This window comes from Diabrotica undecimpunctata, unplaced genomic scaffold (genome assembly GCF_040954645.1).
Source record: "Diabrotica undecimpunctata isolate CICGRU unplaced genomic scaffold, icDiaUnde3 ctg00002175.1, whole genome shotgun sequence".
NCBI classification, from domain to species: Eukaryota; Metazoa; Arthropoda; class Insecta; order Coleoptera; family Chrysomelidae; genus Diabrotica; species Diabrotica undecimpunctata.
The window spans coordinates 793-18,736 of NW_027313268.1; the positions used below are offsets into that span (position 1 = coordinate 793).

Consider the following 17,944-nt stretch of genomic DNA (forward strand, 5'->3'; position numbering starts at 1 on the left):
ATATTGAGGAGGAAGAGGTAAAGGCAGCATAAGGAAATTAAAAAATAGAATGTCTTCATTGGTTTTATGGTGTGAGTGAGATACCCAGCATCTGTCGTTCCATAGCTCTCTGAGTTTTTATGATATTCTCCATGTTTTTTTAGTGAATGTCCAGGTTTGAGCTCCATATGTAAGTACAGGTAGAATATAGGAATTAAACACTTTGGTTCGCAATCTTTGAGGTATTTTTTTAAGTACGTACATAATAGTCACATAAAAATATACAATCGGTAGTTTATATTCTCTATATCTTTTCTTAAGGCACTGCCCTACGCGCTATCTCAGAGTGGTTCCTTCACTAAGCAAATATAGTGCCTACTTTAAAAATATCGCCTTGTACCGTTATGGTCTACGTAACTTTTTTCGGGAACCTAAAGTAGGCTGAATTTGTAGAGCCCGAAACTCCACAATCTTTCAAATTGAATATCTGCATTCAAAAAAAAAATGAGAAATGATTTAATTGACTTTTTCTATTTCAGATTATGTCCATTTCACATCTACGTCTACAGGACAGGTAGTAACATTAAACCGCCGATTAGGCAATTTGCTATGGGATAAAGATCTCGGTAGTCCTGTCATAGGTGTCTATTTGCTCGATTCTGAAGGACTGTTATCTCTCCCATTCACCTCTTTAGCCAACCAAACTTTATCTTATTTGCAAACCGAATTAGTCACCAATGGAGGATTATTGGAAAGAGCCAATCACATGAAACTGTAGTAAGTCTTATTTTGTTCTATATTACAATATTACAATACAGTGTATCTAGTAAATTCCTGTGGGTAAGCTATGTATGTGACGGTTTCTGATTTTTTTTATTGTGAACTTTTAGCATTTTAAAGGTTATTAGAGTATAGTTAGTGACAGATTTAAATATTTTTTGTACAATGGATGGAGGTAAAACGAACTAAAGATGATCCACGGGCGTATCTCAAGGAATTCAAATAGGGTTTCAAAGAAAATAAGTTTGAAGTATTATTAAATTAACTGTAACAGAATCCTTATTAAATAACTCTATATTGAGCGATCTACTTATTTTTATTCATAAACTTTTCATCAAGTCAATATTGCCGCCCCTTATAACATAAATTCTAGTTATATGTGTGTTATTTTACTCAAAATGTTTTTTTGATTATTTTTGTTCGTATTTTTCAGTCCGACAATATACATCGGGGAACATGTGCACGGGTTGTTCGCTTTACCGTCTTTGGTAGACAAAAATTATGTTACGATAGGAAACAACAATGGACCGTTGTTGTTAGGAGGTCCTCACGCTCCAGATCACGTCGTTCATCCTGATTATCCTATTCCAGGATATAATTATCACCTACCAAACGGTAAGAACTAGTGATTAGGCGAGTGCGATATGTTTATACGAGAGAATTAATTACAGCAAACCGCGAAATGACAGTTATATTCGTCCTTGAGAAGTTACGGAATTTCTCTAACCGGAAACGATCGGAAGCTCGGTATTCGTTAAGTTACATGTGTTGTAATACATCAAACGATGACATCTGACATAAAACGTGACATTTGACAAAACGTGACATTTGACATAAAACGAGACGTTAGACATAAAAGGTGACGTAATACGTTTTATGTCAAATGTCACGTATTATGTCAAATATTATGTCACGTATGGACTCGTCTATTGAAGACGAAAACAGAGGAGGAAATAACAAAGACGTTTACAGATATATTAAGTCATAATGGTGAAAAACTCACAAAATAATTTGTAAATTATTTAAAAATGGGAAATTACTGGCGGCGGACATATTGGGGCGGGGCTTGTGACGTCAACATAGATCGTTCTCAGTCTTACTTACCTAAAAGGTACTTCTCTCTCATGAAAAGAAGAACACAACTGGCATGGGGCGCTTTCGGCAAATTAGCATATATCTTGAAAAACACCTCCATTCCTGTAAACTTAAAGAAAAAGGTGTATAACACATGCATACTACCAGTTTGTACTTACGGCTTGGAGACAGTAGCCCTTACCAAAAAATCTGCTAAAAAATTAGAAACAACGCAAAGAGTAATGGAACGACCCATGCTTGGAATATCACTGAGAGACAAGGTTAGAAACACCGAGATAAGACGTAGAACGAAGATTAGGGATATTGTAGAAGAAATTGCAAAAATGAAATGGCGCTGGGCAGGTCACGTAGCCCGATATAACGACAACAGGTGGACACGGAGAATTTAAGAATAGAGACCAAGGACGACAACAAGAAGCATGGGAAGACCTCAAAAAAGATGGGTAGATGACATAAGAGCAGTGGCAGGCAAACAGTGGATTAGATTGGTGCAAGATAGAGAAAGATGGAAGCAATTGGGAGAGACCTACATTCAGGAGTGGATGGAAAATGGTTGACAAAGAAGAGACTTCTCTCTCTAAAACATTGATCTCCCTATATCTGTGATAGACATATGTAGGAAGCGATATTACTTATCGTTATGTGTTCCACAGGAGGAGGTGATCCATTTTTGGGTAAAAAACTCGGAAATGTTTTTAAAGTATCCGGCTATCCATCAGAATATCGAGCATATCCATATCTCAAGTATATCTTACGTCCACCAAAAGGAATTTTAACGAAGAAAAACCAAGTATTTAAATATATATAGATAACAGATAAAGCCTATAGAAAAATTATTCGTCTCACCTGATAGACTCTTTTACAAACAGCACAATTTATTGATTCTCACTCTACGTATCTGAATGGAATGAGCCACGCTTGTTGAAACGTTGAAAGTTTTGCCTACTCCCCTGTCGAAATTGCGCTGTACTTAAATCGTGCGATCCAGTTTGACCAATCTAGAAAAGAGGTTTGCGTCATCCTTCGACAGCCGCTCAAACAAAACAATTTTAATTGCCAAAACACACTTCTTTTAGATCTTAATAAATTATACAAAGTCGCATAAAAGTTATTACGTTCTGAATTAAATGAAATTTAAACAAAAATAAAACATTCTTGAATCGTTACAGAATACGATGTGTTATTTATCATTAAGAATCAATCGAATCACTTGCGACTTAGATAATCGATGATGCCATCGGGATATCGGTAATAAAATCGTGATAAGAAATATCCTTGGTCTATATGATTTCATGTTGACCAAATACGTCCAATATAGACATTTCAACTATAAATCGTTTAAGTGTTACAAAATAGATAACCTGGTATAACTAGTAGAGAGGTGGGACAGAAAAATCCATCTAGGTCCCTAAAAGATGGCAATATAGTGAGTTTTCCGTATCCCAATTAAGTTTAAACATTATCCAGTAAATACCAATCTGTAGTCTAACGTAAACAAGAGCAAATAAAATAACATCTACTATTTGCTTGTACTTAATACACCTTATTTGTTTTGAGAACATCACTATACACTACCGGAAGAGGAGAACATGTGCTATTTAACATGAGATTGAATGCTATATTCTATTTTATAGCGGCAACAGCGCAGTCACTTACGACAGGTGCAAATATACAATATTCCATCATTCGACGGAGATCTGGTAAATTGTCAACAGCCAAATCGATTTTGTGCTTAGACATTACTATTTTCATACTGTTCAAATACCTATTCAAAATTGTACACCTGTGGTAGAGAGTTGAATACTTCGTAGCGTTGTAAGTTATACATGTTGTATGTTCATTTCGTGGGGTTCCTACCCTGTATATAACATAAATGTTTTCCAGGTGCCGAAAGTAACGGTCAGGTCTTATTCCAAAGCTTACCCAGTTTCATGCAAAGCGTTGTAGGACATTACAACGTACCCAGCTTCAGCAATCAAAAATTCTTAACCAACAACAAAGAAATAATCATTCTTAAAGACGCCACTGGTGAAATTTCCGACCAGAACAACGATAAAGATGGCGAAAGAGCACGTCGACCTCAAATAGACTTTATTACTATCGAAGAGAAGAAAGATGAAGAGTCGGGCAGCGTTTGGGGTTGGTTCGATACTCAGCACAAAGCTTTGAAATTGTGGATAAACCAACAGGAGAATAAGGGACTGAAAATTTCTCTTATAATAATGGCTGGATGTGTTATAGCTATGTTTTGGTATCTTCAAATACAGGTTAGTGGACATTCTTTAATGAAGTACCTCTAAAGCACATTATTTGTTACAAAATTGTATATTATTTCTTTTTGTTAAGGTTATTTAGTTTCGGATATGACTGGATTGTGTAATGGCATTTCTTTTCATCATAGTTTATACGTTTAGAAATTAGTACATTCTAGAAAGAACTTATAATTTATAAAATAAACTCTTTATGTGACATTTCGGCTTTCATATCGAAAGCTGTGTTCAAAATACAAGTTTTTATTACAAAAACTATTCTGTTAGACTTCAAAACAAAACAAAGTACTTCTTATCATAATTGAATCTTTTCCATGCATATAAAAGACATGAAAATAGTGTTTTAAAGGTACTTAATGGTAATCATATTTTCGAAGTACATTTCTGGTACGACTTTCTCTGAGGATAATTCATCTGATTACGTAAAATTTTATTTAGCATATAGTTGTGTTCCGTTTGACTGAATTTTAATTTTATTTGTATTTCTGTACATACTTTTTGTTGCTCTATTCAGGTGTAGGAGAAAGTGGGGCAAAATGGTCCCTGTAACATTCTTTTAGGCTAAAAATCGGTTGCCTGTAAAGTCGGTTTTACGGGCGAAGATTTTACGTGACAACGTCTTTTTCTCGGTAGAATATTTATTGATATGAATATTATTAAATTGCACAATAGGAACAAGGAATTGAATGAAAATAAGAATTGCACAAATTTTAACTATAGAAATATATTTTGTTTACTAAAACATTGTACATGTAAACTTAAACTTAACTAATTTCTATTTGAGTGATTTTGTTGAGGATAGGACGATGATAGGAGAAATAGCATCGCACCAGCGGACCGATCATGTTTGAGTGGGAGAGAGACGCAAGGCATTCGCCGGTCCGGCGGGCCTCTCTCTCGTTCGGTGACTCATCGTAACAGACGTGAGCGGGCGTTACACTTTTTCATGAGTGACTCCGAGCCACAACCTAATTTAAGACGTTGTCACGTCAAAAATAACAAAAAAAATTAAATAATTAATCACAGTTTAATCACACTATGGTTGGGGTAAAATGACCCCGCCTATGAGGTAAAGTGACCCCTATAGTTGTTTTGTACAGAAAAAGTAATAAAACATTTCTATTTACAAAAATCGCAAATATACGATCTCAGCTTTCCAGTTAAATTTGCACACAACAAATTAGACCATTTATTGCACAGATTGCAAACTCCAAACTTTACTTGGTAGGATAAGCAAATGTAAAATGGTCTCCGGAATAATTTTTCTTTAACATGGAGGGACCATTTTATCTTAAAATCTAATCCAATATAAAAACGAATTTACATGAGCGACTTTTATCATTAGAGAAATTGCAAAATTAATGAAATAGACATAAAAAATACCTTTTTAAACTGCATAAAAAAAATCGGTTGCTTGTAAAGTCGGTTTTATGGCGAAGATTTTACGTGACAACGTCTTTTTCTCGGTAGAATATTTATTGATATGAATATTATTAAATTGCACAATAGGATCAAGGAATTGAATGAAAATAAGAATTGCACAAATTTTAACTATAGAAATATATTTTGTTTACTAAAACATTGTACATGTAAACTTAAACTTAACTAATTTCTATTTGAGTGATTTTGTTGAGGATAGGACGATGATAGGAGAAATATGAAATGAAAGGAAGTGTTTCTGCTGTAATGTGTCTTGAACGCCAAGAACGCTCGAGAAAGACAGAGACACAAGCACGGAAGCACGCACCGATTCAACGCGCCTAATTCTCTAGTGCTGCGCGCGCAGCGGACCGATCATGTTTGAGTGGGAGAGAGACGCAAGGCATTCGCCGGTCCGGCGGGCCTCTCTTTCGTTCGGTGACTCACTGTAACAGACGTGAGCGGGCGTTACACTTTTTCATGAATGACTCCGAGCCACAACCTAATTTAAGACGTTGTCACGTCAAAAATTCTACTTTAAATAAAACACCTAAAACCACAACTTTTGTGATCACGAAATTAGCAACATTACATGTGTTTTTGTAGGTTATATTAAAACTAGCCTATTATGCTTCGCACATCTTCACAGCTTCGTATATAGATGGCGCTATTATTACTCCGTATAATAAAGAAAGCTAAACGGCGGTTTTAACAGAATTATGGGAAATATAACCATTTTATCTGACTTTATAGCCAGAATGATTGCCAATATTCGGAACGAATAGGCACTGAAAGAAGAAGAACCCCTACTAGTAATCCTCGTTTTTTCAGCTGATTAAATTCTCTTCCTCTTTTGAATCAAAACATTTAGATGTTTCTAGTAAGTAGACTAGGCTTCTACTAGTGGAAGTTTCCCGATCGGTGACGCATTGTTCCAGCCACGAGTGTTCTAGACTCCCGTTAGTCTGGTGGCTTGTCAGTTTTATATTACATCGAGAAAAAATACTATAATCGTGAAATATTTTATGCAATCTGAAATCTCGCATGGTAAAACTTTTGAACAAGCTGTACAAATGGAATTATCTATAATTTTTAGGTACGTGAGTTTCAGAGTCAATCTCGAAACAACTCCCAGTCGAGCCAACAAAATTTCAAGCACATTAGCACGTCAACCACTCTAGCAGAGGAATTACCAAACGGTTTGGTCAAAGTTGGTAAAATAACGTTCCATCCAGATCAGGTGCTTGGCAAAGGATGCGATGGGACCTTTGTTTACAGGTAAAAAATATTTAAAATTTTTTATTCATGGTCAAACGCTTTTAAAAAGGTCTAAAAGATTTAAAAAGTCATAAAAATGACTTAAAATTTCACACAAAATATGGCTAATGCCTCAATTTAAATCTATAAATTTTTTGGAAAATGATATTCGGATTGGAATTGTCGTTGCATTAAAACGGTTTCTCTTTATTTTTAGGGGTGAATTTGACAGCAGAAGAGTAGCCGTCAAACGACTTTTGCCGGAATGTTTCACCTTCGCCGACCGTGAAGTATCCCTGTTAAGAGAAAGCGACGCCCATCCTAACGTCATTCGTTATTACTGTATGGAACAGGACAGAATGTTCCGATATATCGCTTTGGAATTATGTCAAGCTACCGTTACGGAATACATCCAAGGTAATTGTGATATTTGTCCCATCGCTCCCCTGGAAATATTACGACAAGCTACTTCTGGATTGTGTCATCTGCATTCGTTGGATATAGGTAAGTTTATTCATAATATTTCAGATTTATACTATTGCGGTGCCAACATATAGTATAAATAAATAATTTGTAGAAGATATATAATATCCTACATAACTATAGACTACATAATAATCAAACAAGATACCACAATAAAGATCAAAGATGTGCGAGTCAAAAGAGGAGCAGAATGTGGAACGGACTATAGACTACTGACAACAAAAATGGGCATTAATTGGAAACATAACAAGACCCCCTCCACAGAAGAACCGTTGAACACTATAAGAGAAAAACAATACAATATAGAACTACTCCAAGAACAATCAATAAGAGAACTATACCAACAACGTCTAGACCAAAAATTAATAGAATTTAGATACGGCAACATCGAAGAAATATACGAGCATATAAAGGCGAGTATAAAGCAAGCAGCATTCGAAGCCCTTGGGGAAAAAGAACATATAACAAATAAACAGCACTATAATGAAATAAATGAACCAACAAAAAGAATAATTGAAGAAAAAAAGCAACTATACAGAAAATGGCTGACTACAAACAACGATGAAGTTTATAAAGAATATAGAGAAAAAGATAGAGAAGTGAAAAAACAAATAACACAGCAAAAGAATGAAGAATGGGAAAGAATCTGCTTAAATATTGAAACATATATAGGAGGTACAAGAACTTCGGAGTCATGGAAAGTACTGAGAGGATTGAAACAAAACTCAAAAGAAAAAATTAAATTGGGAAATATACAGGACAAAGAATGGAAGGACTACTACAAGGAACTATTAACAGAACAAAGACCACAATTCATTGGAAAAGAAAACAGGCGAAGACGAAGCAGATTCCCACAACAAGAAATAGAAATAACAGATAGGGAAATGAGAACGGCCATAAAAGCAATCAAAAATAAGAAAGCACCGGGACCTGGAGGCATCTCACCTGAGCTTATAAAATACGGATCAAAAAAAATACACCGGATGATACAATGGATATTTCAGAAAGCCATAAATGGAGAACAGCTCCCAAAGGAATGGACGGCGGCATATATGACATCTATATTTAAGAAAGGAGATAGAAAACGATGCGAAAACTACAGAGGAATAAGCGTAATATCATCAATAGGAAGATTATATGGGAAGATACTGCTAGAAAAGATAGAGCAAGCGATAAAAGGCAAAATCGGGGAGGATCAGGCAGGAAGATCATGCATAGACCACATATACACACTGGAACAACTGTTGGAAAAGAAAAAAGCAAAAAATAGAGATATACACTTGGCATTTGTGGATCTGAGAAAGGCGTATGACTCTGTACCAAGGTCAGAACTATGGGAGGCAATGTACAAATTAGAAATACAGACGGAACTCATAGAAGCTACAAAAGCTCTGTATAAAGAAAATAAAGTGTCCGTTAAAATGGGAACAAGAATCATAGGAGACTTCACCACAACAAAAGGGCTCCTGCAGGGTTGTTCCACATCTCCAACCCTATTCAAAATATACTTAGAGAAAGCCTTGACTACATGGAAAAGAAAATGCGAAGGCATGGGGAGTACCGGTACGGAACGAATACCTATATACGTTAAGTTTTGCAGACGATCAAGTAGTGATTGCACAAGACCAAGACGACCTCAGCTACATGATGAAGAAACTACAAGAAGAATATACCAAGGCTGGCCAAAGATTAGGACAAACAAGAACAGCAATCCGACAACTTAACTCAGTATGGTGGGATAGACACCTAAATATGAAGACAAAAACGCAGATTTATAAAACATTAGTGCGAAGTATTATGACATATGGGGCCGAAAATTGGATCATAAACAAGAAAAACAGCAGTAAGATAATAGCAACAAAGATGGAATGCCTGCGAAGATGCTGCAGAGTAACAAGAATGGATAGGAGAAGTAATGACGAAATAAAGCAAAGAACATCAATAGAAACAGACATACTAACATATATAGAACAAAAAAGACTAAAGTGGTATGGACATGTAAGAAGAGCTAGCGACAGCAGATGGATAAAGAGAATAACCGAATGGAGCCCCATAGGAAGGAGGAAAAGAGGACGACCCCGAAAATCCTGGAGGAACGAAGTAGACGACGCCATGAGTAAGAGAGGACTAAACGATGGAGAATGGAACAACAGAGAGAGATGGAAACGGTTGAGCGAGGGAAGGCAGTGAATACTGTAGAATCCCGAAATATATATATATATATATATATATATATATATATATATATATATATATATATATATAATATCCTAAAGATATCTATCTTCTCCTTGATTAGTTCATTTTCTAATATATACAATTTACCTGGCTGTAGCAGTCCCCTAACATTCCACGTTACGATGCGATGTTTCTTACGTAATGTTAAGTTTAATCTTCCAGTATCCCATTTCGCAGATATTGCCCGGTCTTACGCGCTATCTCAGAGTCCATTTCACCACCAATCGACCAGGAACCGATATGGCGCCGTTGCTAGTCGGATTGCAGAACACAGAATTTTCTTGCTTAGTCGTCATTTCATAATGCTCTCTGGGAAGATAATCAGATAGTTTCCCGTTGCCTGCTTGATCGAAGTCTCACAGCCGGTTTAAACTAAGATGTAGTTGTCGCCTGTGAGTAATTTACAATAGACCTGTATGGATCATACAGCACCAGTGCAATAATGACATAGCTGCTACTCTATATCATGCCCTCAGTTGATCCGGGGGTACTTATTTGGTTGGGACATTTTTCGCACCTGTCCTGCATATCTACAGGAACGTTCCCTATCAGCCATTGGGACGCGCAATGTCGGAGTTGAGGACTTCCCCCGCTCTTAGTTTATATTATAATAATTAAATTTACTATCAAATGATATTTAGTTACATTTACTGTCAGAAATAAACAATGTATAACTAACGGTCTAAGTCATAAAAAAATCTCTAATAAATTAAGTGATTCGTTTTCATATCTGCAATTAGTAATATTATATGTAGCTAGTATATATTTTAAAATTACTTACCTTTGTAGTGCATCGAGACATTAAACCCCGGAATGTCTTAATATCAGTGCCGAATAATAGAGGAGAAGTTAAAGTGATGATATCCGATTTTGGTCTGTGTAAAAAGTTGCAAGTAGGTAGAGTGTCGTTTTCCAGACGATCTGGAATAACCGGAACCGATGGTTGGATAGCACCAGAGATGCTCAATAGCACAGAAAGAACTGTAAGTATAAAATTGTTGTATTATCGTAAGATATTTGGTAAAGTATTATATCATAAAAGTCGGCATTTCACGTGATAATCTTTTTTTTATGCTTTTGCGTTCCGCACAGTTATGTTGTCAATATTGCTGACACAATTAACCAACTCGGCTACTTACACAGTAAAACAATAATATTGGTATCCCTATCCTGGAGTATTGTAGCTGCAACTAACACTCATCTGCTTCTTTATGTCAACTTTTTATATTATCACTATAATTGTAAGACAGAGCTAGAAGTACAGACATACGACGTAGATACACGGTGGAGAACATCGAGAACTGAGTAAGAAATAGAAGAGTAGAATGGAACGATCATATAAGCCGAATGACAGATCATAAACTAGACCCGGCCCTGCCAGCCTTAAGTTAATTATTACGATGTGGAATGTGATATTTGTCGTACGTGATATTTTATGTGAGATTTGATGTAAGACGTGGCGTTAGACGTGATACGTGGCATTGTACGTCACATTGATTTGGAACGTCAGATTTACGTGACATTTGACGTGGAATGGACTTACCTCGACCAAACACATATTGGAGATTACTTTGTGACTACGCGCTATCTCAGAGTGGTGCAGATGCTACGGGATTCCAGAATTTTAGAATATAAGTGAAAGATATACGATAAGCCAAATAGCTGCAGTACGATTGGTTTACAACGGGCCACTTTCAGAAAGAAAAAACATTAAACCTTTCCCTTCAACAATTCTGGTTGACCGAGAATAATTTCTTCCAATCAGCCATTGTTCTATGCTTTGTTGAATTATCTAAAGTCAGTATTCCTGCCTTTATTTGAAGCCCCATCTCATTTTTATTTTTTTTTGTAAATAGATTTTATTATAGGTCTTTAGTAATTAAAATTATTTTTAGACTTACGCTGTAGATATGTTTTCACTGGGCTGTCTATACTACTACGTTTTATCCAGAGGCCGCCATCCCTTTGGTGACAGTTTGCGAAGACAGGCAAACATTTTGTCTGGAAAATACGATTTATCAGAACTAAAAGGTCCAGACTGGATGAGAAACGTCCACGTTAATCTTATATCAGCCTTAATTTCTGCAGAACCGGACTTGAGGCCGTCTTGTAGAGCAGCTTTGGATCATCCTATATACTGGAAGTTTGACTACGTACTTAACTTCTTTCAGGTAAGACAAGTAAGAACGTTATACAGAGTTTGCTTGAATTGTATGAGCTATAATATATTTTTTCTTAGAACTTTTTACTTACTATTAAGAAGGTAGAATTTGAAATAATATTCCAAATCTTTGTTAAAACAGTAAAAAAAGCTTTTCTTCTTCTTCAGGTACCATCTCCGCTACGGAGGTTGGCAATCATCATAGCTATTTTAATTTTTGAGGCAGTAGCTCTAAAAAGTTGTTTTGAGCTGCATCCAAACCATTCTCTCAGGTTCATGAGCCATGAAATTCGTCGTCTTCCGATGCTTCTTCTGCCATCTATCTTCCCTTGCATTATGAGTCGCAGGATGCCATACTTCTCGCCCCGCATCACATGTCCGAGATACTGTAGCTCTCTTTCTTTAATTGTTAGTTCAACTTCCTTCTCTTTACCTATTCTTCTCAGTACTTTATTGTTCGTAACTCTATCTACCCAGGAAATCCTCATAATTCTTCTATAGGTCCACATTTCAAAGGCGGTAAGTCGTCTCATTGTGTCTAGATTTAACGTCCATGATTCCACTCCATAGTATAGTACACTGTATACGTAACATTTTGTTAGGCGTACTTTAAGAGCTAATGTTAAATCTTTGCCACATAGGACCTTTTTTATTTTCATAAAATTAGAACGTGCTTTTTCGATTTTGACTTTGATTTCTGCAGTGTAATCATTATTTTCTGTTATAAGTGTTCCTAGGTAAGTTTATTTTTTTACTCTTTCGATCTGCTGGCCTTCTACTGTCAAGATTTCGTTAGTATTATGGTTGTTTTTACAGATTTTCATAAACTTCGTCTTTTTGATATTGAGCGAGAGTCCGTACTCCCTACTATACATTACTATTTTACTTATGAGTCTTTCCAGGTCTTGTAAACTATCGGCTATTATTACTGTATCATCTGCATTTCTGATGTTAACTAAGACTCCGTTTACTCTATTGCCGACTGTTTCATCTTCCAGAGTTTCTCGAAATACCTCTTCAGAATAAGCGTTAAATAATAGAGGTGATAGTATGCAGCCTTGCCTGACTCCTCTCTTTATTTCCATTTCTTCAGATGTCTCTTTTTCAATTCGTACTATTGCTCGCTGATTGTAATAAAGGTTTGTTATTAGCCTTAAATCTCTTTCATCTAGGTTTTTATTTTTTAGAATTTCCATGAGTCGGTCATGTTTTACTTTATCAAACGCTTTATTGTAGTCTATAAAACAGACGTAAAGCGGACGGTTTTTATTTGTATTTTAAAAGTTATAATATTAATTTGTTGCTCCAAAAACTACATAATAAAGAAAAATCGTTAATGATTTATATCTTAATGACTGTCTTGCGAAAATCTACCTAAACCTTTGATATTGTGTCAGAAGTTGGGTCCTGTGGTGCTTAAAATAAACTTTCAAAATTACAGATCGATCTATAAATTCGTTTAAAAGTTATTCACTTTGTTTATTCCGGAGATACTTTTTTGTGATAAAATTAGTCAGAAAATAGTGAAGATACGATGAAAAAGGAAGAGTTATATCATCAATCTTCTTCTTCTAATGGCGCTACAACCCTTTGTGAGTCTTGGCCTGCTTAACAATGTTCTTCCATTCTGCCCTGTCGGATACTTTCCTTCGCCACTGCCTGATGTTCATGGTTTTAAGATCCCTTTCTACGTCGTCTATCCATCTTTTACGGGGCCTTCCTCTTGTTCTGTTTCCTTGGGGCTTCCATCTCTGGACTACTTTTACAGCTCGATTATCTGGCATTTTTTCTAGGTGACCAAGCGAGTTTAGTCTTTGTGACTTTACAAATCTGACAATATCTGCGCTCTGCATTAGTTCATCCAGCTCGTGGTTTATGTTAATTCTCCACGAACCATCGCTGCATTGGGTTGGTCCAAATATCTTCCTTAGTATTTTGCGCTCAAATATTCTCAGTTGATTTTCATCAGTGGTTGAGAGGATCCACGTTTCACATCCATATGTGACCACTGGTATCATCAATATGTACGAGTATCAAAAAAAAAAGGTGTGGCAGTCCTGTTGGGACTGCCGGTGGAAGTTACACTTCTATAAGACGCATGTTACAAATTTATTTGGGAGTCAATCTGCACAACCATTACATATGTAATTCTATAGGTAAGACATAGCAGAAAGAGAAACAGAATTAATAACAACTTACTAACAATGAAGGATTGAATCAGTATTTTGATGAAAATGGATATTTTTATTTTCATATATGTATGAAAGAAGTTGAATGCAAAATTTTTTTACACATACTCTGCAGTAAAATTCATTGTTTATTTTGTTATTAATATAATAATACAATACAAATTAAACTGCAATATTCATAAGTATTTAAAAATGACAATAATATACATAAAAAAATACACTACAATACAGTTCAACATAATTCCATATATAATAATACAATACAAATTAAAATGCAATATCCATAAGTATTTAAAAATGACAATAATGTAATAATATTAATAAAAAAAGTCCTCCCCTACTGGGAATCGCACCCCGGTCTCCCGCATGACAGGCAGGGATACTGACTACTATACTACCGAGGACACAACACGGAAGTATTTCAAAATTGACAGTTCTGGATCATACAGTGATTTATTGAGATTATTATTTTGAAATACAAAAGACTAATATAATTATGAACATTTAATAAATAATACAAAACATATCACATAAATAATAATATTAATAAATATTTTATTATATGTATATATATCTTTATATAATATATATATATATATATATATATATATATATATATATATATAATATGAAATTATATATACAAAAGGAACATTTTTATATTCGAGAGAGGAAGAGAGAGAAAATATATCTTCTGTCTCTCTCTTACTCATTATCTTACATATGTAATGGTTTCACTCCCATACAAATGTCCAACGTGGAGCGCGCGTATAGAAGTATAACTTCAAAAAGTGAGCAAAAATTGTTTATAATGCAAAATCTTTTTGCAGAATAACTGTCATTTTTAACTTAAAAATTTAAAATCATATTGAATACTTCTGGTATGTCTCGTCTTAATATTTATATCTTTCATGTTCTGATACTGTATATAGTTTCTTGATCTAATTTTCTTTTATAGGAAGTTAGCGATCGAATTGAGAAGTCCTTTCCTGAAGACAGTATTCTACTAGAGCTCGAAGCTGATAGCTCGCACGTAGTAAAAATAGATTGGAGAGCTCACATTCACGAAGAGGTTTCTTCTGATCTCAAAAAGTACAGATCCTACCAAGGGTATTCTGTAAGGGACTTGCTGCGAGCGTTAAGAAATAAGGTGAGTAGGAAATATTGTGATACATGTTTTTTTTTTGTAGTAGTCGTATCTGTGAAGGGACTCACGATGATATAATATGACCGTGAGAGCATTAAGAAAGGGAAATATGTATGGATATAGTACTGTTTTATTTATTATGAAAAATATTTTAGCAAAAGATGCGATACCGAAAGCATGGCTAACTGATAGCGCTGTTGCCGATATACACTGAGCTCTACATCTATACTATTTGGAAAATAAGCATTCAGTCCCATGTTAAATAGTATTCGTTCACTTCTTCGTCTTCCGAGATGATGTATACTGTCATGTGATCGGTATTAATGACCAGATCTCAATTTACTTTACTTACACAGTTTTTTTTTATTTCAGAAACACCACTTCAGAGAGTTGTCCCCAGAAGCTCAAAAGATACTCGGAAAAGACTCAGAGTCTTTCACAACCTACTGGCTCAGCCGGTTTCCTCTTTTACTCGTGCATACTTGGATTATCATGCAGAACGTCGCCGATGAAGATCACTTTATAAAATTCTATCACACATCATTTCGATATCCGTTAGAATTATACAGAGAACAAATGTTGGAATACGTTTCTAAAAACCCGCCGATCTTACCAGCAGACTACATTCCGCCAGCAGAGCAGAACTCAAGCGAAGATACGGCTGGTGGTCTAGTTCGAAGGAACACGAAGTATCTTAGTGGCACGGGTAGTCCTAGAAGAAAATCAGATCAAAGTAAAGTACCTAATGATTTGGTGAAATCGGGAGGACTTTACAGGAATGTTAAGAAGAAGCATCTAACGGAGTCAAATTTTATCAGCAGAAAAAGAAAAAGACTAGAAGGAGTGACGAACCGTTGGTTTGGTCTATTAATTAAGGATGGAAATATGACAAGATGTTGATTTACTGTGATATTTGCATTTGTACAAAGATTTTAGTTGTTAAAACTTTTTATTTAAGATAAGTGTATATTTTTACAGAGTAATATATAAGATTTTCACCGTTTACTTTTTTTTCATTCTATTTCTTAACCCAACTTTACAATGGCCAGCATTAAATGTGCAGCAGGTAAAGACGGGATACCAAACGAATTACTGATATATTGTGGAGCAGCAATGACACAACAATAATTAACAACATTAATTAATAAAATTATAAAATACAATAAAATACCGAAAGAATGGAGAATGATAGATGGGCAACTTACAGAACCTATAGAAATAGGCAGCGGAATAAGACAAGAGGATTCATTCAGCCCCATGCTTTTTAATTTGATCATGGATGAAATCATCAAAAGCGTTAACAAAGGAAGAGGATACAGAATGGGAAACAAAGAAATAAAAATACTCTGTTACGCAGACGACGCAATATTGATAGCCTAAGATAAAGATAGTCTGGAAAGACTGGTCCACAGATTTAACATAAGAGCAAAAGAATTTAATATGACAATCTCATCCCAGAAAAGTAAAACAATAGTGGTTAGCAAAGAACCCACCAGATGTAAAATAGAAATTGATGGCATCAGTATTGATCAAGTAATGGAAATAAAATACCTGGGAATTACACTGAAGACAAAGAAGTGAGATATCAAGTACAAAAGCAAAAAGACTGGCAGGATGCCCTTCTTCTTCTTCATGTGCCTTGTCCGTTCCGAACGTTGGCAATCAACATGGCTATTCTGACTTTGTTTACGGCAGATCTGAATAGTTCAGCAGATGACAATCCGAACCATTGCCGCAAGTTTTGGAGCCACGAGTGTCTTCTCCTCCCTGGACCCCTTTTGCTGTCTATTTTCCCTTGAACGATCAGTTGTAGTACTCTATATTTATTATGTCTCATAACGTGACCCAAGTATTCCAACTTTCTTTTCTTTATACTTATTCCTACCTCTCTCTCTTTACCCTATAGTGTCACCATATAGTGTTATTAGGATGCCCTAATAACACTATATGGTGAAACAGACACATTAACAATGAGATGAAATCAAGAATTTATAAAGCCAGTGTAAGACCAATAATGACATGCCTCAGAAACAAGACCTGACACAGCCTCAACACAAAGACTACTGCATCGCGAAAGAGAAGTGAAGACATTAGAAGAAAATGTAACGTACAGGGTATAAATGAATGCACACTAAATAGAAAAAAAGAATGGAATAACCACATAAGCAGAATGAAGGAGACCCGTGTCGTCAAAATAGCAACAGATAAGTCACCAATCGGCAGAAGAAGTATCGGACGACCGCGCCAAAAGATGGAGTTACAATCTTCCATAGAGGTATTAATCCGCCAATGAACAAGCAGAATTGCTTATAAAGAGGAAGAAGTTTACAATGAAAGACTTTTTTGAAAGTTTCACTCTAAACATCAGGTCGTTTTAAGTACAAATCTGGACATGAGACTTAAAACCATAACTATCCATATTTATAATGAGCAATTTTTCAATGAGGCATAGGATATTCAATTGAATTAATAAATACGGCAACATTCACAAGATTATCCTTACTTTTTACACTCCAATATCTCACTACTATTTGACATAATTAAGGAATTCAATCAAATAAAAAAAGAAAATTGGTAATTATTGATCAATCATTTTAACAAACAACAACTTATTATGAGTTTACTGGACTGCATATAGATTAATGATGAATCCCAGGAAGAATAAATCACTGATAGTAGTATGTTAGGAGTTACTTAAGTTTGAAGAATTTGATCCAAAATTTGATATAGACACCTAGCTCGATTTTTTAGTCTGCGTTGGTCCACTTTCAATATTTTCAGTTATTTGATAAGTTATCACAAAATATTTACTTCATATTATATCAATTGCCAACTTCATATTATATCAATATCAACTTCATTAATTTCAACAGAGTGGAAATAAAAAACATCACAAATTAGAATTTTCAATCCCCTTCGTCGTCAA

General features: G+C 35.2%; 1 protein-coding gene across 1 annotated transcript; it reads left to right on the forward strand.

The window, feature by feature from the left end:
• Positions 1 to 512: 512 nt before the first annotated feature.
• LOC140431870 (serine/threonine-protein kinase/endoribonuclease IRE1-like) lies at positions 513 to 16,021 on the forward strand (the record flags this gene model as incomplete). The annotated part of the gene is made up of 9 exons (XM_072519745.1): positions 513 to 756; positions 1,193 to 1,374; positions 3,739 to 4,121; positions 6,640 to 6,821; positions 7,018 to 7,304; positions 10,311 to 10,504; positions 11,417 to 11,692; positions 14,830 to 15,021; positions 15,391 to 16,021. Coding segments are annotated over 9 exons (2,468 nt in total), but the record flags the coding sequence as incomplete, so codon positions are not given.
• Positions 16,022 to 17,944: the final 1,923 nt, after the last annotated feature.